This window comes from Opisthocomus hoazin, chromosome 1, assembly GCF_030867145.1.
Source record: "Opisthocomus hoazin isolate bOpiHoa1 chromosome 1, bOpiHoa1.hap1, whole genome shotgun sequence".
In the NCBI taxonomy this organism is placed as follows: domain Eukaryota; kingdom Metazoa; phylum Chordata; class Aves; order Opisthocomiformes; family Opisthocomidae; genus Opisthocomus; species Opisthocomus hoazin.
Window position 1 is genome coordinate 97,402,961 of NC_134414.1, and position 23,640 is coordinate 97,426,600.

At 37.3% G+C, this 23,640-nt stretch overlaps 1 protein-coding gene across 19 annotated transcripts in view; it reads right to left on the reverse strand.

Moving 5' to 3' along the window:
- The window catches only part of DMD (dystrophin), a 1,341,705-nt gene that overhangs the window by 445,834 nt on the left and 872,231 nt on the right, over positions 1-23,640 (reverse strand). For all 19 annotated transcript variants that reach the window (XM_075430270.1, XM_075430262.1, XM_075430225.1 and 16 more), the window contains one exon: positions 5,551-5,726. In XM_075430270.1, the coding sequence (XP_075286385.1) occupies positions 5,551-5,726 (176 nt within the window). The remainder of the gene's footprint in view (positions 1-5,550; positions 5,727-23,640) is intronic.

Below are 23,640 nucleotides of genomic sequence, written 5' to 3' on the forward strand. Positions count from 1 at the left end.
CAGGCTCCCATGTGAGATGTTGTTTCTCCTCCTGATGTACCTCCCCTTAACTAGCTCTGCTTGGTCCATGCGTTCCTGCAGTGGAAGGGAGTATAGGCACAGCACTGCATCTTCCCCTAGCCTCCAATGTCTCCCTTTTAGTGAGTAGCACTCTTCCAGGGCACAAACTCAAACTTCTCCAAAACATGCCATTTGCAGCCAAAATGCTAACAAAAACTCCATTAAATTCCCAATTTGCTAACCATCAGTGTATCAGACTTTCAATCAAGTTTCACTTTATTCAACTGCCTGGTCTATTCCAAAGTTTGCAGTAAGATAAAATGACTAGATGTGCTAAAATTATATTCTCACCTAATTCTTAGCTGGATTGATTAAACTGCAAGATACAGAAACACTGAACACTGAATTCAAACTTCTACAGCTTTGAAACTCTTTGATAAAGGCAAATGAAAGATAACATCCTACACAAACAGAACTCAAGCATAACCTCTTGATCTTCAGTACCAAAGAAAGGAGATTCAAAGCCAATTTTAAGCCTGTGCTTTGCCTGGGATCAGCATTTGACCTTTTAAAACTTAAAAACCAGCTTCTTTTTACAGAAGAGCAGTACAGGCTCCTCAAATTGTTTTAAGAATTGGTTTGTTTTCTTGTCTGTTTTTAACTAAGTTGTCCTTTTATAGCCCAAATAATTCTCATTTAAATCTGCTGGACTACAACTGTGATTAATATTAGTGTCTAGGGAATCTACAATCAGTTTTGTTTATTTATAGAATTTCATGGGTTTGATCTGTTCTACAGTTTTTGTTATGCAGGTAGTTTAATATTTATTCCAAATTACTTATGAAAAATGGATGAACATGTTGAAACTCTCAGAATTACATCATGTATCGATCTCCTCTTTTCAAGTCAACCAACCACAGGATTCATGATGGTTACAGGAAAGATTTTGAATTGACAGCATTCTTTGTCAATGCAGTAATAATATTCTGTTCTCATACAGAATAAATAGTTGACCATTTAACAGTTCATCCTCAGGGAAACTGACAAAATGATTCTGTAAAATTCTCCCTTACCCTCCTCCCAAATATAGTCAAGTGCATCAGAACATGAAGAATGTCCAAGTGTGTCAGAAAAGCTAGCCCAGCAGATTGCCACTAACATTACTAATAGGAGATGGTAATTGAGGGGAGCACAGAACAGTGGCAACTTTCTTTATTCCATTCATCTCATACTCCCCCAGAATCCACTGTTGTTAGATTAAGGATTTTATAGGGCTGAGTCATAGTATTTTCCTCCACAACCTTCTGTGGCCAGCAAACCTTAGACATTCAGAAACCATACTGTAAAAAAGTAATTTTAAAATTGATTTTTCTATCCTGCAGTTTCAACAAGTACCCTTTACTTCTGGTATTGAGGAATTAGGTGAGTAACATGTGTTCCACCTTCAGTTTACCTATCACTTCAATTTTGCAAACCTCAGTCATATCCCTCCTGAGACTTCTCTGCAGACTGAAGTTTCTTCACCTCTCCTTACAATGCAGCCACTCCAAACCCTGGTTCATTTTAGTTGCCTTCCTCCATCTATACTTTCTGTAAGTCTGTCATACCCTTTGACACGTGGAGAGCAGATCTGCACACAGTACTCAACATGAGCATGCCACAACATTTGATGGCAGCAAAATAACACTTCTTGTTCTCAGTACCCTTACTGATGCTGCCCAAAATTTTATAGCTTGTTTGTCTGCCTCTACATATTCAGCCTGCAGATGCTGTCAGTGATAATGCCAGAATTACTTTCTTGATTTCTAACTGCCATTTGCAGGGTCAGCATCACGTAAGTGTGATATAGACTGTTTCTCTGAAATATTCATTACCTCACATTTGTTTATGACAAAGGTCATCTGCCACTTGTTGCCCATCCACTCGATTTTGGGATTTCCCACTATTATCTCAGCATTTGACTACCTGAGAGAGCTTAATGTCATGGGCATTCTTGGAAATGTCACCATACACCTCTGTTTCCAACTAAATTCTAACAGTTGTGCACCTTACAAACATAAGTTTGTTTCCTGTTACGTTCTTCTGTAATCTAACCCCCCCCTCCAACTCCCAGCTGATGGGTATCTTTGAATTCGGCTTGACAAAAACATCCAAAATGGCCTATGCCCCATCTGTAAACTGTGCAGGATAATCAAAATTAAGCTCTTCCATCTTGGTAAGCAATAGCAAAACAGATTTTGCAGCACCTGAAATTTTCTTGCCATTTAAATAATGCTTAGCTACATTACACTTGAATTAGAAGTGACTGTAAGATTTCATGTCTGGAATCCATTCAATCGCTTCAATTCAATTTCTTACCACTATCTTTATCTAGAGATCTGCTGAGCCAAAAAATTTAATAGAAAAAAAATTTAATCGATCACTACTCTGTTTGAGCTACTGAGAATCAGCTTTCAGAGCACAGCACAATGTATTGACTATAAAGAATAAAAAATAAAATCTGTTCTTAAAAAAAAATTAGAATCAGTTTTCTGATTTGTAGAAGATTCTAAATGTTAGTATGTATTTTATTTTTCTTTGAAATTATTACTTGAAAATGTATTCTACCCAGTCTACTTTCCCTTCAACATCACCTTTTTCCATTATGGTTTTAAAATGTGGTTCCATTTCCTCCTTCCCAGAATTGACTTAAACAAGAAACTAGAATCCCCCTCATAATCATAAAATTCTTTTAACTGTGAACATTTTATTTTCTAGGAAAGAGAGAAATATTAAAAGACTATTAAAACTTAAGTGATCCAAAATATAAGCATACTGGCTTAGGAGTTTGTTCGGAAAATAATATATTAAACCTATCCTGAAAAAGAGGAGTCAAAATATTTTAATTCACTCAGATCTATTATAATTTGTATTACACTGAGCTACATAAACAAATTTGCCATTATACAGTTGCATGGTAGAAACACATGCGACAGACAATGCCATGACTATGTTAGGTCTTTTGGACTGCTGGCAGTAACCTCATGGACAGTATAGAGCAAGATATAGAAGAATAAGGTATATCGACTGCGGCAGTGACACAGCCAAGAAGATACTGAAGTTAGTTTTCAGACATCTGGCATGGCTCCTGTTTGAAGCCCAGCTATGACAACTCAGAATGAGTTAAGGTACATATTTCTTGACAGGACCTGGCTGAGCACCATTTGCCTGCACTTGCTAGTGGCGGTCAAGCTAGTTCGACTGTATCTATGCAATACTGGTGTCATGAGAATGACTCCTGCACAAACGTACACTGAGACACACACACGGGTGAGAGTCAGTGAGCAAGAAGTGACAGCATACAGGAGAAGCAAGCAGAGCTCATTTCCTTCAACTTTTGTTGTCTGTTCCATGCTTTATTCTTAATGAAAAACTAAGGCGCTTTGGGTGACCCGGGTTTCAAGTCCTAAAAAGAGAGAAACTGACTGTACCCAAACCAAATTAGGACAACTAATGAACAACTCAAAAGGTGCCAAAGCACAAGCACAACGAAAATCCCACCACACCAAGGCTATCTGAAGACCTCGTAGCAGATAAGCCCATGTTTTTTTACGTCTCAGATCATCAATAGTTGAGACCTAGCTAGAACACAGCACATACTCCTTTCATCTAGGTTTCTTTCCTCTGGAAATCCAGCCTGTGGGAGTGAAAAGATGAGGGAAAGAAGAAAAAGCATATACTGGGATCTCGTCTGGGGCAGCAGCTAGACAGAGGATAGGATCTACTTCCAAGATCTGGGAGCAACAGTGATCCCTGGCTCTGATGCAGCTAGGAAGACCGGGCAGCGAATAGCAGGGCAAACTCATCCGTACTGATGCACATGGGTCTCACTACAGTACATCAAAAACATTTATATCAGTTTAACACAACACTATCTGTATTCCTCCTACAGCAATGTATTTATTCATGCAGAGTTCACTAACCAAGTTCTCTGCAATGATTCTCAACATTTCACAAGCTGTCATTCAGAGGAAAAGAAGCTTACTGGTCAATAAACAAACCAAAAGGAGGAATGCATGTGCAAGTGTTTAAGATCCTTCAGCTAGGGAACATAATCACATTATTCCCATTTAACAGATCATAGGCTTCCTTAAAATATAGAATGTGCCAACAAATTCCATACACTGCTAACACCACCTTCAGCGAAAACAGCATACAGATACACATTTCTATTGATAAACGAAGGAAAATGCAATACCAATCTTTACCAGAACTGGAACATATTTCATATTCTCAGACAAAGCTCAATCACCAATCTCTTTCTTCTGTGTTGCCGCAGCAGCTTACAGGGCTATTAAAACGATGTGTTATTGTTTTGTAAGTGTTAGCACTTACATAATAAGTTAAAGCTTGGAAACACAGATGGGTTTCCATTGTACAAAAGCACAGCTTTTAGTGTGATAAATAAAGCCCAAGGACTCCCTTGTGTAACAAGCAGCATTACCATCAACACCTGGAAATACAGCAGGAAGAAATGTTTAAAGCACCACTGTAGTTTCTGACAGCTGTAGCTTATTTGTTGCATCTCCTTCTTTTAACATGTTTCAAGCGAAACTTTAATCATTATTAAACTCAACAAAAACCTTTCAGAATGCTCCCTTATCACTCAATTGAACATCTTCACAGCTTTTGCTCCCCACAGTTCTAAATCGAAAAAACACATGACACCTCAGAAGTAACAAAATCGTTGCACGTTGCTAGTTCTCCTAGCAAATCTCTAGCATACCTCAACAAGGAATATTCCAATTTTTAAAAAACATGCATGAAGAAAGCTTTGCCAGTGACTGTATTTTAAAGCAGAATGCCATATCCATTTCAGCCTAGCACCTAGGTTAAGAACATATGCTTTTATAAAGCCTAGTATAACCATTAACAAAAACTCTTCCTTTTCTTTCCAATTGGAAATTGTTGTATTACCTATAACTCAAACACTCTAGCTTCCTGTGACTGCATAAGAAAAACAGATTGATCCGAAAGTAATTATATTAATATTAATATTTATTTAATGTAATTAATATTACATTAAATTAACCAATCCATTCTTTTTTATCCAACCTATGAAATGCAGATCTTCATGGCGTTAATGAAGAGAAGTGAATTGGATTAGGATTAATTGTATCAATAGCTAAGGTATTATTAGTACTACAGAGACATATTTTGATGACATACTATCAAACAAAGAGATGCTAAATCATCTGTAAATTCCATAAATAAACTTCCAGTCTGTTCTACTTTTAATCAAGCAATAATGTATGCCTGTGTGGGTTTTTTTAACATGAAGAGTGGAATTAGGAATATGTGGAATATGGAAGGGAGTGGTGGTCACTGACAGGAATAGGTTGGACACAAGAATTAAATAAAAATGACTGTAGATGTGAAATTTAATTATTGATAATTTGTTATGACTAGAAAAACTCCAAAAGTTGAGAGTTCCTTTGAACAGTTAAGTCCGAAGAAAATCTAAAATAACCAATAAAAATTTCACAGTATTTTTGCTCTCTCTTAACCTACCTCCTTTTTTTCTCTACCAGCTGTCTGCAGATCTCCTGCCACCGGGTATTCAAACTTTCCAGTTGTTCCTTTAGCACCTTAGCATCTGCTGTTGACGACTGCTCAATAATCTCTTCACCAGTTACGTTCAATGCTTTGACAACAGTCTGCTGTCGCCCAATGCCATCCTGAAGCTCCTGCAAAACACCCACCACATACACGTATTCATAAAAATGTCAAGCACGAAACAAAACTCTTCATCAGATACTGGCCAGCTGGAAAGAGGTGAAAGTTTTCGCTCTCCTCTGAATTCAAAATGAAAAATCCAAAGGCAAGTAGACAGAAAGACATCTCTTCTGTTTTTGTAACAACTACTTTTCGGTGCATCTCTGCAGCTTTTTTCCCCCCTGTATTCTTGTCTGCTAAAGATCATTACAGACATATTCTGCAGATCAATTAATAAGAAAAACTTGTGAATGTATTTACACTCCCAAAGGTATACACCATGTTTATTTAATAGCCTATGAAGCATTGTAAAAATTAAAAAGTTCACAGTGTTTGGAGTTCCTATTAGTTATCAACACGAACAAGCAATGTCGAGAAAGCAGACTGAAGAAGTACTTCTGATTTCATTAAAGAACATGCTTGTCTCCAGTTGCACAAAGCCTGTTCATCCATTTCCTTGTGGGATTTTTTGGTGGGGTTAAGTGGAACTACACTTCTGAGGAAAGTATTATTTACATTGTTTCTACTTACACAACAAAACAAAAAATTACCAAAAGATAAGGAAGATGGACCATTTTTCAAGTTTTACTATATGCATTGGGATATATTTTCTACACCTTTTATCATTAAAAAGCTATCATACCCTACCACATGTTTACAACTAAGACATTTCTGAATCTGTAACTTAGATTTTAACACTGCATGCCTGTTTAAGAAAGTTCAAATTTATAAATAAGGAAATAAATCTTTTCATATTTTTAATCATTGGCAGAGCATGAGTAACTTTTTTCCCTGAGTTCCTCAAAACGTACCAGCAAGGAAGTATAAAACCATTTTCAACAGCTTACTGCTAAATTAAGCAGAAACTGAAATAACTTCAACAATCTACACTGTGGGTTTCATACTGATGATGGGTTTCACAATCTCAGGAAGTGTGTCTGAATCCTATCTATGTACAAGAGCTTTCAAGTAAAATCCTGAATCTACCTTTTCTGGAAGAAACCAAGTATTTCAGCATATCATATTCTGGAACAACATCATATGCTTGTTTTCTCTTTCTCAATGCCTAATATGAATTACAGAGCAAGTTAGTAAACCTGCACATAAACATTAAATTAAATTAAATTTGTCCATGAACTGGTTAAAATTGGCAGGATACCACTTTCAGGAATGTAAAAGATGAACATAACTACTACTCATGCATTTTAAATATATCGTGTCCATTAGCTCTTCAGACATGAGATTATGATTGAAAGTTCACAAACTGAACCACACTTCAAGTTAACCTGTTTTAATATGCCCACACCTCAGTTGCCAGTTACTAACTCACTGAACTGCAGAAAGTTGGTTGATGCCCTAACCTAACTTTCTCACAAATTTTACACAGACAGCTTGAACACCAACACCAGTACAACCTGGGGCACAGAGGCCAGTGTTACCCACGGTCCTGGACAGGAGTCACAGCCGAGGCACAGGTTTGCACTGTTGAGACCAAGCTTATTCTTATTCTACTTTCTGTTTGGTTTTCTTACAGTTTCTCTTAGGTTGTTATAAAAGAGAACTCCCCAAAAACTTTTCCTGTCTTTGGCACCTCTCAGTAAAAACTATTATTGGGGTTTTTTACCCAAACTATTTTCATGTCCCCTTAGTTTCAGTATAAAAGAGTAGCTGTGATGAGCATAATGTGGTTGTAATCTGCATACTGTTTTACTATGTTTTCATAGGATGTGAAAACTTATTCTGCTGGATCCCAGTAAGCTACAACAGACCAGTCACATCACTTTGTTTTGGGTGTGGAACACTTCAGATTTTAAGACACCAGTGTAGAAGAAACTACAAGATCTTCTGAGACACAGAAAAGAAAAGAGCCTCTTTCTTTGACGTATCAGATTTTCTTGTCTTTCCATGACACATAATAATACTTGGTCAAACATTTGGCTGTTATTTTCAGGTACATGAGTCACTGTTAGGAGTAAATAGCAGTAACGGTCAAGTAGTTTGCCTAAATGCAAATATTCTCTATTATTGTGAGGCTGAAAAGTCACTGGTCTTTCCAGTACACACCTCAGTTTTGGTAATGCCCAGCTTAAATTGAGTATCTAGTTTTTGTACGCATTCACTGTATTTCACATTGACTTCAGCACTAGAGATTTTGCATTATGCAGTAGGGAGCATTATACAGGTAAATCATAACAGAAAGATGTATAGTTTGAGGAAAAATATATCATAGTAAGTGGCTTATTTCAAGTGAGGCACATGAAACAATTCTGCTATTGCATGCACCTGTATGAACTTAAGATCCGTACCACTCCAGGAAAAATAAGTCAGAACACGACTTCTACTTATACGCAGCAGGACTGCTCATCTGGAACAGGAGATTGAGGAAAGGAGAACAAAGAAAGGAAATTTTACTTCCGAAACTCCAAAGATTTTTAGAATTAAAATTTGTAGAAATTAAAGGTTATCTTTGCACCAGCTTTTCTAAATGACAGAAACAATCATCAGTCAGTATACTGGTATATAAAGTAAAATGTTAATCAAAAGTGTCCTTAAATACTCTTACTAAGTCCTTTTCCTGCATTCATAGCATCTTAAATTAGTTTCTCTCCCTTCCCCAGCACACACACAAAACATAATATAGCTATTATTCCATGGTTTCCACACTTCTTTCAATTGACACAAAATTAACCAAGGGAATTTTCTGATTTATCCTGTGGTATATTATGCAATAGGCCTTATTTACAAAGTAAAAAAAGGAAATCTTGCAGTGACAGAGATGGTCTTTCAAATTATGATCCCTAACGCCGAACCAGGAATCTCACTCAGGATGCATAGAAAGAACTCTGAACTTCCACCAGAACATGAGACAAAGCTCCTGGCTATCTGGATTTCAGATCACCATAAAGACCTTAATTTGAGGTTATTTTTTTCCTTTACTTTATGTATTCGACACTCTTCACATGATTGAACTAAAACATGTGTGCTGATGAAGTTTGTCTAGATTCCACAGCCTAAGAAAAAGCAGATTATTCTCGATAATGAGTGCTGCACAAATCACAGCAACCCATGAAGACATTTAGTTTTTTTTAAAAGTATGTTTGTATAAAGCGGACAGAAGTGTTTTTAACAATTTGGCTGAAAATCATGTTTTTCACATGCTCATCCCAGAGCTATGAACCGCAACAATGCTATTCACAAGTCACACTTGGCATTCAAAACTTGTCAACAGTAACAGTTCCCCTCTTGCTCCCCTGTTGTGCTTGCCGCACACCTGCAGAGGGCAAGGTGCAGGGAGCCTGTCAGGGGTTGCCTCCCCCGGCATCACAGTATAGGGTGCTACAGAAGGAACGTTGACATTGCATCTGCTTCTTGTAGTTTCACTCGACATTTCACCCCTCTGTACAGAAATGGCAAAGCGAAAGGGCACGCTGCCCTTTGGATTCACAGCTTACTCAGAAGGCCGTCCGAGATACACTTGCAATTATACCATTTCAAATCACTTTACGAACAGAGTGAGCAAACAAACTTAATTAAAAATGAGATGTTTATATAATGTTAAAGATAAAACAACTTAGAAAAGACAAGACTGCAACATACCCATACACACAGAGTTAATCAAGATTTTGAGTAGATTGCAGATACTTCTATGTACTTCATGTTTTCAGCATGCTGCATTTTTAGTCACCAAGAAAAGCAGATGATAATATAAATACCCATCACTTCAATTTTTCTTTCTTATGATTCCCAAGCACAAGTAAGCAGGGAACGACATGCCATTAAAGTTCTTTCAGACTAAAAATTGCAAAGCCCCTATATTAAAGGACTTCTACCTCTCACACAGATGGTTTTACACTTTGATAATGACTCAACTAATTCCATATGATAACTTAAAACTGCAAAGACATTCGAATGATATTTCTTTGCTTCAATTCATTTATTTTTATTTTTCAAGCTTTCCTAAAATGAGAAATTATGCACGCTCCTTCAGAAAACTTCTAAATGGAGTAGAAGCAAAAAAGAAATACGGGGTAAACAGAGAAAAATCCTCACCAAAGTCAACAGGGCTGTTTCTGTAATAGCAGGGGACTTTGCCCATAACCAGCTAGAAAACTCTAGCCTACTTCACTACTGTATCTCGTTTTTCTTCTCACTTGTACTTTCTGGTCTGAGAAGCAACTGCTTAGTGAAAACACAAGAGCAGCTGCTTTATGATATATTTTTGAACCAAACATTAAAAAGGCAAATGGAAAAAAAAAAAAAAACCAAACAAAAAAGTGTGAAGTGATATTCCCAAAGGAATCTTTTAATGTAACACTTTGAGCGCTCCTTCTGACCCCCCCAAATATATGTAGCACACTATTTCAGTTGTACCTCCGAATATTCAGAGGTATCTGCATCAATATTAATACTTACGTGACTTTTAAATGTGTTCTTGAGACAATCATGCAGTAGAGTAAATATTAATAAACAAATCACAAGCACTTGTGACAAAGTTGACAAAGTTGTTAGTAACACCATTATTCTTTCAAAAAATACTTTCCAATTACATGATATCTTGCTTTCCTATGAAAATTATAGGTCTGAGAGACCTATAAATCTAAATCTAAATCTACAAGCATTCCTAGTATCATCTTGGCAATGGCTTTCAGTTCATACCCTAAATATGACGTGGGAATCCCCTAAAAGGCAGAGAAAACAAGGGTATCTAATACTAAAATAAATTTCTGTCTTTCCTCTCCACTTCTTTTAATTTCCTTCCCATGCTGCTTTTACTTTTATTATTTTCAGTTTAATTATTCAGTGGTTTTACTATTCATTGCCATTTTATTTCTCATTCTATTTTTATTATTTTTTCACACTCTCCCAGTCATTCCTGTGGCTTGCTTTCCCCTAACTACAACCAAAGATCAATAAAAAACTGCAATATTGGAGATCCTAGGGCTAGTCCTATTCACAAGCTTGCTGCACATCATTACAAAGAGAAATATTTCGGTTTTAGGGGGTTGCCATCCTTGTGCTTAAGGACTTTGGCCCATTTAAGTTTGCTTTTGCTGTTATATCGCTCTTTTTCTTTTAATCTTCTTTCCACAATACATTGAATTTGACGAAACTGCACCATTCAAGGAGCCAAAGGAACCCTCCTCTGAATATGGATGGATGGTCAGTGTATGCCTTGAAGTCAGATTATTAACAGGGCACACAATGATGCTCAGCTTAATGACATCTAAGAGTTATGCTGCACAAATTTCAACACAGCTGTGCACATGGACTTTATAGACACTTTTACATATCAAGGTCCAGTACATAACAGTTTTGGATACCTAAAGATGCCTGTACTTGGTGCAGATGAGGCTGACACTTTGTGAATCACCTTGTAACACATGCATTTGAAACACAGTGACATATCCCTCTTAATTCAATCACAGTATTTTACCTAACTAATAAAACAGATGTGAACAATATGCTCACCACAATGCTTCCTCACTGACATTTGATTCTCTTTTTAAAGCCCTGACTGTGACCCATTCTTGGTTTTTGACAGCTGCCAGTAACCTTACTTTCCCAAGGACAAATAAAACTGACAAAAAGCTATTTTGTCAAATCCAGTCCTACATCAAACAATTTTATCTACTGCATAAACAATATGTAATTATAAAAAGTTATGGTACTTTAATTTTATAGAATTTTTTATTTGAAACATCAGGAGGTTTTTGTGAGTTTTTGTTTTTTTTTTCCAATGGACACTTATTAACAGCTCTTTATCTATGTTCTGATAATAATACTACACATTTGCTTAATCTACCATCATCAATATAATGAAGAGTTTGTGATCCTTTCTGTTATATTTTTCTAAGAAACTATGATTAAACTTTTTGTAGACAAAGAGAAGTAACTTATATAATTGATCAAACAATTTACCAACCAGCATTTTCAAACAAAATACATTACACCATCACATTCCTAGTTGCCACCTTTCCCCCCCCCCCCCCCCCATGCATTTCACAATGCTCGTGACAACTGACCAGGCACTATGACAGAAAGATAAATTATTGGTTCATACAGATTCCTGGTACCAATTAAAATAGTAAAAAAGAAAAATATTTGAGTGGTTGATGATTTAAAGTAAACCAGGTGAGGCCCCATCTGGAGTACTCTGCCCAGTTCTGGGTTCCCCAGGTCAAGAAAGATGAAGAGCTACTGGAGAGAGTCCAGAGGAGGGCTATGAGGATGGTGAGGGGACTGGAGCATCTCTCCTACGAGGAGAGGCTGAGGGAGCTGGGCTTGTTCAGCCTGAAGAAGAGAAGGCTGAGAGGGGACCTAATAAATATCTTAAGGGTGGGTGCCAGGAGGATGGGGCCAGACTCTTTTCAGTGGTGCCCAGCAACAGGACAAGGGGCAACGGGCACAAACTGAAGCACAGGAAGTTCCATCTGAACATGAGGAAGAACTTCTTCCCTCTGAGGGAGATGGAGCACTGGAACAGTCTGCCCAGGGAGGTTGTGGATTCTCCTTCTCTGGAGATATTCAAGACCCGCCTGGACAAGGTTGTGTGCAGCCTGCTGTAGGTGACCCTGCTTCAGCAGGGGGGTTGGACTAGATGACCCACAGAGGTCCCTTCCAACCCCAAACATTCTGTGATTCTGTGTTACATACATTAAACATTCATCAGAGTCCTTATGCACTTACCTAAGAGGGTACCAAAATGGCATAATTTCTTTAACTTTATTTGCTCTTTCTCAGTTAACTTGTACATACATCATGCAACCCTTTCTACAATCTCATTTCCGCTTGTCATTGAATGAAATAGCATTTTCCTGTTAAACTTAATCAGAAACTATTCTACGAGCAATCTTACCAGCATTTTCCTCTTTTCATTGGAGTAGACAAATGTGCTTAACAATAATTTATTGTTATGGAAAAGCCCTGTAGCAACATGAAGAAATATCACAAACAGCTAATACCTGTCAGAGACATTAGCTGGTACAAAATGTTTTAAGAGAAAAATATTGTATTGCCTGTCCATAATTTAGGGTAAGGTACAGATCCCAAAGTACATAAAGGTATTATGCACCAATTTTAGAAATCTGTAGTCTTGAATTTGACATTAATGTGCTATTCTTCAGTCATTTGCGTACATCTCTCTTCTGACTTAAATTGTATAAAAGCATAAGGTTGACATAAGAGTGTCTACCCAAATGCAACAATCTAAATCAGAGAACTGTGAAAACATTTGGTGGAAAGCTATCCCCAATACAATTTGCTAGCATTTGATTACCAGAATGAATTTATCCATTAAGAGTATGTACCTCTGTTCAAGATTCTATTAGAAATAAGGAAGAAATTAATTTTCCAGGCAGTTAAATCACATTGATTTAATCTAGAGACACATTACCGGCACTTTGTTAGGATTAAAAGAATCAACAAAAAGTGTATGTTGTTTCCTAGCTGTTTTGATATGAGCAGATACACAATCTTCGTTATTATGTGTGCATTATGTTTGTTATTGTGTTATCATAGTATCATGATGAATTATGGAACATCAGAGCAGCTGATGAGATGGAAGAGGTGAAAAAACAGTAAAAAAATTGAAGGCAATGTTTGCTAAGGAGTTGACAATAATTTAAAGCAAAGTGTTTTCTTCTTAGCATAAATTATATGAATTATTATGGTTTGGATATTATTATCAACTCTGTGAAATAAGCAGCATTTAAAAGAGTTGACAGTGGTCTCTGCTACAGCAGATTCTACATATAAAGCAGAACTGGGTGTGTTTTGTCACTTGTACTGGGTTTGTACATCAACTGTACATGAGAAACCAAAGGAAAACAAAATAGCTGCAGACCTGTTTTCTGCATAAACAATAAATACTAATAAAATAACAAGTAGATTTCAGTCTCACTTCATTTGAATAAAATTGTTAATAGAATTATTTGTGGTGTAAGCAACAGTTTATATAAATAATTTATAAAGAATATGCAAATTTTGCATGATTTGGTATGCAAACTGCTTGGTTGGAGATCCTTAGGCACCTACTATTCCATTCTGCTTGTGTATATATATATATTTTTTTTTTTTACATATATTTTGATGTTGTTTCAGCAGAAAAACAAAAGGCCCAGTGTTGTGCTGAATGCATTGCTGACTGTCCATGACTGCTACTCTACGTAAAGAAATGTGGGTACAATGCAACTCCGCAATTGTACATTTTAACACATTAAATGGAGATATTTGCATGATGGAGATATTGCAGCCCTGCAAGAAGAGAAGGCCTTGGGGGTACTGCTGGATGAGAAGCTCAACATGAGCCACCAATGTGCGCTTGCAGCCCAGAAAGCCAACTGTATCCTGGGCTGCATCAAGAGAAGTGTGGACAGCAGGCCGAGGGAGGTGATTCTGCCTTTTTACTCCGCTCTCATGAGACCCCACCTGGAGTCCTGTGTCCAGCTCTGGAGCCCCCAACATAAGAAGGACATGGATGTGTTGGAACGGGTCCAGAGGAGAGCCACAAAGATGATGAGAGGGCTGGAGTACCTCTCCTGTGAGGACAGGCTGAGGGAGTTGGGGCTGTTCAGCCTGGAGAAGAGAAGGCTGCAGGGAGACCTTGGAGCAGCCTTCCAGTACCTGAAGGGGCCTACAGGAAGGATGGAGAGGGACTTTTCACAAGGCTGTGTAGTGATAGGACAAGGGGGAATGGCTGTAAACTACAAGAGGGCAGATTTAGATTAGATATTAGGAAGAAATTCTTCACCTTGAGGGCGGTGAGGCCCTGGCACAGTTTGCCCAGAGAAGCTGTGGCTGCCCCTCCCTGGCAGTGTTCAAGGCCAGGCTGGATGGGGCTCTGAGTAATCTGGTCTAGTGGAAGGTGTCCCTACTCATGGCAGGGGGGTTGGAACCAGATGATCTTCAAGGTCTCTTCCAACCCTTACCATTCTATGATTCTATATACAACTTCTCATGTTCTGCTGAAAGCTTCTAATTAGAAAGAGTCTCAGATTTGTTTGGAAGTTTTAATATCTTCCAGAATTTATCCCTTGAGTGTGCCTCTTCCTTATAGAAACAGTGACAAATCTGTTCTTCATAAAACAAGGCATAAAGGCTGAAATTCCTGTTTTTTACTATAGAAATTCTTCAGTCTACCCTGCTGTCCTTCAAAAAAGCAGTAGTCTACTGTACTTCAACAGCCTAGTAACTTTACACTTCACCTTGCTACAGTAATTCCAGGTTCTTGTCACTGCTGTCTGTGCTGGTATCAACTATAATTCCAAATACATCTCCAGTTATTCTTACTAATACTTAATGAATTTTCCTTCATAATTCGCTCTTGAGAGGCAGATATCACCTGATAGGACTTGTTACTACTAATTTCACCAAGATGACAATCTCCTTTATGAGAAGATCAAGATAAATTTTTGCCTGGTTCTGTGTTCACTGTAATAAAAATAAGTTAACCTGAATTTGTCTCTTCCTCTAATGGAAATTTCTCATATCTTTAAATCCACAGAGTAATGAAAGAGGAAGTCAAGGTTTGCAAACTGAAATTTTCCCTCACGTATGACTACTGCAATGAACCTATTTTGAAGGCATAATCAACTTTGTCTCAATTTCTTTGCTCCTCACACGATCCAACTTGGAGCTTAGAATAACTTGTTATTGGCTCTTCAAGACTTTCTGAGTGGAATCACTGAGTAACTACGGTTCTAAAAGCTGCCTCCTATCCCTGCCTAAAGACATTCCAAAAATCTGTGCATTACATTTTTGTCTTTGCTCTCCTTCATCCTTGCCTGGACAAAAAGTTACAAAGCATGTCTAGGGCCTCAGAAGCATTGAAACAAGATATGTTATTGGTTCAGATGAGAGCTGACCTTGGCAGTTTCGTTCTCTTATTAAAAATTATTTAGATTAACAGTATTGTCTTCAAATGCTGACACTTTGAAATCAAACTAACTCCTTGTAGTTTTATAAAGATATTCACCAGGGGATTAATAAAAAAAAAAAAAAAAAAAAGCACATCTCTTTCCCACTATTTCCAGTGAGATGTAATTGTTAAAATGGGCCTTATTCTTTTAAATTTACATTCCATGTCCCTTTCTAATGTGACACGAAATTGTGATGAAAGTCATTTCAGTACTAAACTGTGTAGTGCATGACCAGAGGTCTATTTTGTGTTTCTAACCCAAATTACAGAGTTGCTTCTTATTGGTATATTAATTCAATTTAATTTTAGAACTGATTTAGAAATACTGCAGGGAGAAAGAAGCAACATTTTTTTCTGCAAAAATTCCACTGCTACTGCATATTAACTATAACGCTTCAGGTTAAATACATAAAATTGAACTGTAAGTCCAAAAACCTACTCACTGATTTTGTAGCACACGTGTATGCCACTGAAATACATTAATTTCCATATTGATGTAGCACCAAAATGTAAAGACAAGCCTCTGTCAAACATCTTTTCCATCTACCTGTACACATAACAGTACTAAATTGTGACTGTGGCCTGATTTGATATCATGTTTAATTTGCAATTTCTGATATTTACAACATTTTGATATTTTACCTGCTCTGCAAAGCTGTAAGTGAGCAAACAATACTGATGATAAGAAAAATTGTGCCCTCCATCTTCAATCTCTTTCCAGCTATCACAAATCAAACTACTCACATAATAGGTTCCGGTAAATCAAAAATAACAACATGGCCTAGTTTCTTCAAACCTAGTCTATTCTTAAGTTTTCAAGGACATCAGTAATACTGATGGAATTACCTTAATACCAGGCTAGCTTTTTTAGCCAAAGAAGTGATTTTATTCCAACTCAGTGTGAGCACAGTTGTTAATTGTTCTGCCACATTTAAATAAAATTATTTTTCTAAACTAAAAGCAGTTAATTACACTTTTACAGTTTCACAGCTGTTCCTGATTCTTACAGAAATATCCACACCCTTGCATAAGCCAAGTTATTTCCTATATACCTCCTGTGCTTCAAAAACTAGAAAATTTCAATTTCCTTTCCTGTGGAATCTGTATCTTGAAAGTACCACCCCTAGTCTTCAGTTCAGCAGCACTGGAATAAACACATGTGCCTCAGCATCCTGTTTTCCTTTTGATATCTAAGCTGGTATCTACTACTGCTTGTAAGAAAAAATAATGGCAAAAAGATTTGGACTAGTGGTCAGCGTACCCTGACTTGATTGCAACTGTAGCAAGTCATAAAGGAACAGATGTATCCTGGGCAATATCCAGCCTGCAGAAGTGGCTTCCCAGTTACAGAGGGTGATAGGCAAGAGGATGAGTCGGTTTAGGCTTGCAACTGTTTACATACAGACAGCTTCCAGTGCAAAACAAGTAACATGGTGTTAGGTACCACGTACAGCCTCACTTAGTAATTTACCTGTTCTGTGTCATTGCATTTTGGCCTTGCATTACAATACGATCAAACCACAGGTACTGAGATAATATAGGCAAAACTCAAATATTGCCTGAAATTTCAGTTAGGTTAAAAAAAGAACAAAATAAGCCAAGCCAGCAAAAACAATACTTTTTCAAAAAGAGGAGGAAAAAGTCTGGTTATAGCAACAAAGTTATTTCCTGGCCTTGCACTGGAAGTATAATACAGCATAAGGTCAACCATCTTGACCTTAAGACAGACCCCAAAATCCCTAGCAAATCATTTTACTGGAGGATTTTGGCAGCCAGAATTAATTGTCCACCTTCTGCTTCCCTTCCTCCTCCTCCTGTCACCTTAAGCCTCTGAGCAAGACTAACTGGTGTGAGAATGTCAGTGGCAAGGGAGAGACGACAAACCAACCGGTTCGTAAACAGCTATCACGTCGTCTTCATTCTTTCTCTGTTTTGATTTTGCTGGTCCCTCCTTTGCCTTTCATATCTTCTCTGGATTCCTGTTGCTTTAGCTCTTCTAGTGCTGAGGAGAGGCTTTCTGTGTTAATTGAGTCATATTAATTTAAGGAGACTGGCTTTACTCCCTACAATAAACACTGAGGTGTTTCTCTGCCTCTGCTACACTCTATTTTCTTCGGTATCTAATAGACTTTGCTTGTGTATCCATCTAGTTTCTTCTTCAGAGCATAATTACAGCATCTGGGGTCTGATCTTTTATTAATTCAAATGCTTTCCTAAGCATGTCAGTGTTGCTACTCAAGGGATATCTGATTTACATATTCCCATAATTTCATTTCTGATTGCTAAATTCATCAGCTTGCTTCAAAGTAGTTGATATTATAAACAAAATAAGACTTTCAGGAACTGATGTTCACTGCATATTTAATGCTACCATTTTTCTCAGTACAGCACTGCCTTTTCAACTTATAAATCAATATGTTCATTGGAAACTTTGCTTTAGGTAGAAAACTTGCATGCTGACGTCCTGGTCTTTTAGGTGAAGAGAAGCACGCTGAGTTTTAAACATGAAGGCTTAGAAATAAATGAATTGGGTTGGTTTATTTATTTGTAACAAAGCAATACATTAAGCACTTTATCAACAAGAAATGATTCCACTAAAATCATGTTAGCTGTGATAACTTTTATGGGCACTCAGTACTCTCTGCTGGACAACAATTAACTTTAATTTGGCACTTCTCACCTCTTCAACCAGAGGTAATACTGAAATAGCTGTATCAAAGCTGAGAGGACGGAGGAGTGACAGGCTACGGATGAGACAAGAAGCAAAAAAACTTGACCTGAATAATAATTCAGGAAACATTACTTTTCTTTCTGAATATGTGTCACTATTTCAGACTTCTTATAAATGCAAACAAACAAAAAAAAGACCTTGTTTACATTTTTTTCTTTACTGAAATATTTAATAAGGTTTACTGGGCACTTGACCCATACAAACAATAGAAGCAGGAGTGTGAAACTGGAAGTTGTTTAACATGGTTAGCTTCCTTGGCTCATGGATGCTGAGGGCACTTGGTGATACTCTGAATAAGGTCCCAGCAATGTAGCTTTGGGGGAAAAAAAAACCCTGTACATTGCATGGAGAAGACATTAAGTAAAAACCAGGCTTCCACTTTCTAAGATTCATGTATAATATCTACTAACTTCCAAGTTTCTAAAACTTCAATATTTAAACATAGTCACGAGTACAGTTTTGATTGTTCAGAAAAGTTGAGGCAGAATTAAACCAGCGCCATTTACAGCTCATTATGATGACATCCAGTCACTAACTGTGGTATCATCTGAGAACAAAAGCAATATATCAACATCACATTAATAAGATCATTTTAATAAAGTGTGAATACAGTTTCTATCAGTGTTATAATAATAGAAATATAATATTGATCACTAGCTTCTAATTTTATCTGCAAGGTGCTATACACAGGAAAACCATTTTTTTTACCAAATAAGATTGATTTTATTTCAGAAATCTTGTGGAGCTTCCTTGGTTTTATTCACAAATTTCTACAGTTAAATTTTACACTGGATTGCTATGCTGGGACATGGTTTTAATCAGCATATTTCATTTTGCTTTGAATAAATACTTCCTTTTCAAATAAATACTTTTTTTTTTTTTAGTGACAATATGATCTTGGACGGTTTAAATTGTGATGTTTTATAATCATGACGAAAGCACATCACATCCCATCAAAGAACTGGGACATGTAGAATCCTTCAGTTCAACCCTTCAGAAAAAAAAAAGTGAAAAGTAAGTTTTACTACAAAAAAGGAGTCCTGTCTTCTAGTATGCAACAGTCTCTCCAAAACAAGTTTAAGAATGAATCCACACATACAAATGATTTTGCCTACACTAAAAATAATACAATAAGAATAAATACACAAAAATATCACCAGAAATAATACTAGAGATCTCCTAAAACTTTTAATAGAACCAATAAAGTTGTTATCTGTATTGCAGCACCTCTCACAGCAGAAGAAAATGATTATCAAGGGCAAAAGAATTTCTTCCTGGTTCAAAATTAATATTGATTTCTAGCTGAAGAGCAGAAGATCTACAGAATTTGTCAGTCAACAAATCACTAAAATCCCTTTTAAGAAGCTAGATAAAACTAAATATTTCTAATAGTTTAACAAATCACTAAGAAACAGGTGAAATAACTTAAATCAGTTGTTCTTTGCAGCCTTCATAACTGATTTTGTTCCTTAAAAAATGAGAATAGATCAAACTACTTAGCATATTCGACAAATATTTTGGGCAGAATGAAGTGTTTACAGTTTCCTGAACAATTCTGACCAAGCCACTTCTCTAACTACACATAATTCTGCTTCATGGTCAATTTTAAAATTAAAAAATCAGAAAGAAAGAAAAAAAAGTATTTTTCTTCAATCCACCGTGACACTTCATATATAATACCCACATAGCTTCTACAGAAGGCTGGCCATGAAATTCTAAACTTCACACAAAATAGCAAAATATTTGTTTATATGTAAAATCCACTTCTCTATTTCCATTTTTCTGCAGAATCACTAACAGCTAGAGGATTGAGTATGCATGCCTTGAAGAAATCACCACGATAAACAATTTATTCTGAGCAGAGACAAGAATATCAAATATGGAGTTCAGTTTGAAAGCTCTTAAAAAGCATTCAGAGAGGTCTACCTGGCAATAAGTCATGATATTTCCTTATTTAAAACCCCACTGTATGCGTGCCAAAGGCCGCACTTTTCTCCTTCAGTCCATATTTGACATCTTAGCGCTTTACTGTCGTGTAAGATTTGAAGGGTAAGGAATAGATCCTATTGCTACACCAAAACAAAGGACCCGCCCTCCACGCTTCAGCTCCTCAGGGAAGACCTCCACCTCCACTCACCAGGAGCTGCCCTAAGCACAGAACCAGCGTCTGCGCGAGACACCATGCAACGATTTGAAATGCGCTCCTTGCACCACTGCCCACCTAGCCTGCAGGCTCTCATCTACACTAAACTGCTACAGGGAAGGCAGAAGAAAAACCCCAACATATTATTCTCTAAGAATGGGACTCGGTGCAGGTTTTTTAATCTCCTTGTGCTCTACATCTCCCATCCTCCGAATACAACAGCCCCAGCCCTTCCACCTCTCTCACTAGGCAAAGCAGAGTAAGTACGTGGTGGTCTGCGGAGCCAGATTCATTCACTGCTTAGCCTGTGGGCTGCTAACAAAGGAAACACTTCGCTTTTGACCTCTGCTTCTCTCTCTCTCTCTCTCATAATGCCAGCACCGAGTCATGTCCTACCCAGCTGCTGATATTCTAAGGCTTGTAGGAACTTAATTACTTGGGAATCTCCACCTCTGCTTCTGATTTGATTAAAACTGAACAGCGAATTAAAAATATAATTACAGACTGTGCTATGAAAGATAGATAGACCGAAGACAGTCAGTGAAATCTCACAAGCTCCATTTACGCAGAGAAACAGGCTGTAAAATCCCTCCAGGCTCCCCCAGTTCAGCAGTGCCAGAAGAACCAGCAGGGCAGGGGAGTGCTGGCAGCAGAACTCCGACCCTCGCGCTGTGCTCGGGAAGGCCGGAGGCACTCGGGTGTGCGCAGGGCTCGGACGTCTGGGAGCCACGCCGGAGGAACAGCTCACCTAAGGTTCGCACGCCAACTCTTCGTGGCTTGGCTGCTCTCCGCTTTCCAGGAGAGCTAGGTAAGGTTTTTTTGTGCAGAAGTCTCCTACTTCGAGTCTGACAGGAGTTACAGTCTCAAAATAGATCATTATTATGAAGCTGCCACCTAAAAATGCTTAAACCATCATAATTATTTAATCTGTGGTTCTCATATACATATCCTTGACTGAAATTAAAGTGCTTTCTTTTAATTAATGGCTGTATCAGAAAACAGCAAATAACATGAAAGAGATGCAAATAATATCTCTTTGCATAAAGACAGATAGAGGCAGGATAAATATCAGCCCATCAAAACATTTCCTTTTCTGTCTGGTCACTGGAACGATGCATTTTAGCAAACTCATGAAACGAAGGTTATAATTAAAAGCAAAACTAAATCTATCGCTACTGCCAGAAACCTACAGCAAGATTTTCTTTGTTGTTGTTTTACATGCCATAACACTTGGGAATGTCCTAAGCATATACTTGTTTCATTGAGAGCCAGTCTTGAAGCATCTCCAGTGTTTCGCTATGCTCTAAATCTTGATTACTTCCCAATTAAGGACATTGCTGATTGTCAAACTCCACTCTCCTTAATATGGAAATGTCTTATGAACATAGCATCAACCCTCAGGTAGGAAGAAAGCTGCAGAGACTTCTGGTGAGAAAAGAAACAGTTACCTGCAAACGGAGGTGAGAGGAGTTGGAATTCACTTAGGTCCTGCAGTTTCTTTTACGTGAAACTTGACATTCACGAGACAGAATAAAAGCTAAGATATGATTTAGTCACTGCTTATTCTAGATTATCTTTATTCTAGACCTCCTGTTTTCTGAAGGGTATAAGAATTAAAGAGGATTATGTAAAGCACAAATGATGACAAGAAGCAATTATTTGTGTGGGGTTCTTTTTTGTTTGTTTGTGTTTTTTTTATAAACTTTCACAGTTCCTGACACTAGTCAAACATAATGTGTTAGCCCACAGAAAATCTGCAAAGACTGAGGTTACATTATTCATTCTTCTAGTGGTGAATGAAGAAGACACCTATTTCTCCAGGTAAATAACCACACAGGAATGATGTCAGGAGGATAATTCTCAGAAGGGCTGTCAGTGATAGCATGCATGGGATTTTAAATGAGAACACAGTTTTTGTAAATGATGTACACTCTTCAAGATGCTAGAGATGCTAGACAACACACTTCCTTTAGACAGATACCATGCTTAAAATACTGTTTTTCTCAGTGCATATGATCTCCGTTAGAAACTTAAGTCAGACAAAAAGAAAGTATTATTTCAAGTGAAGTATTTTGAATCCTAAAATGAGAGCATAAAAAGAAACAGATCTACAAATATAAAACAGTATTTCAGAAAACTATCCTAGACCGCGGACCGTGTTGTTGACATTTTCTTGTTTGAAATTGCTTATTACGAATCATTCCTACAATTTGTAAGAGAAAAAGGGAACTTTTACTCACAGAAATATGCATTCTGTTGTAAGTCCTCCACTTAGAGGCCCCAGTGAGGAAGCGGAAAAAAAGCCATAACAACTCTGCTCAGCCTACTCCTTGAATCACTGTAAACACAGTACAATTCAGAGTTCTAAGTCTAACAAAGAGAGATGAGCTGTTTTTTTTCCTATTGTAAATAAGTGTTGGGTTTTGAGTCATTTGAATAATTCTGAATCAGTGAGAGCTTACTTGGTAGTGATAAAAGACAAGTTTACTTTAGCTGAAAATAGAAAAAAAATACATTGAATTATAAAATCATACCCCTATCTCTCCTGTCTTTAAATATTAGACTCTCTTTTACACCTCATTTCCATTGCTATACTTTTATTTTATCTGTTAGGCAGCATGGAAAGATCTTGACAGGGAAAGCAAGAACAATATACTCACAAGACATAAAACCACTATTGTACGGTCACCCCTTTTCACCGACTTCCTTGGTCCTTACCCTTGCCAAGATTTGAGATCTCTCCTTTTGACAGAACATCAGCTGAGCTAAAAATAGCATGTAAATAAATCAGGCTTTAAAGACAAACCCCTCTTTCCAGTGATCTCAGAGAAAATTCTAGATATAGCAAGGAACAAAAAATTGGGACACAGATGAAAGGCAAACGTCTTTCACACTCATGACTCATAGTGCTAACGCATACGCAGGCCTGTTTTCTTCTCTGGGAAAGGTGGTTTTAGTGTAAGTAGATTTATGCTGCTTTCTCATTTGCATTACTACTTTGTACCAAATATGCTAATGGGTCGTAAAGAAGAGTATATAGTTCTGAAGTTTAAACCATATTTTACAGAAATTTACTATTGATGATTCAGAGACACA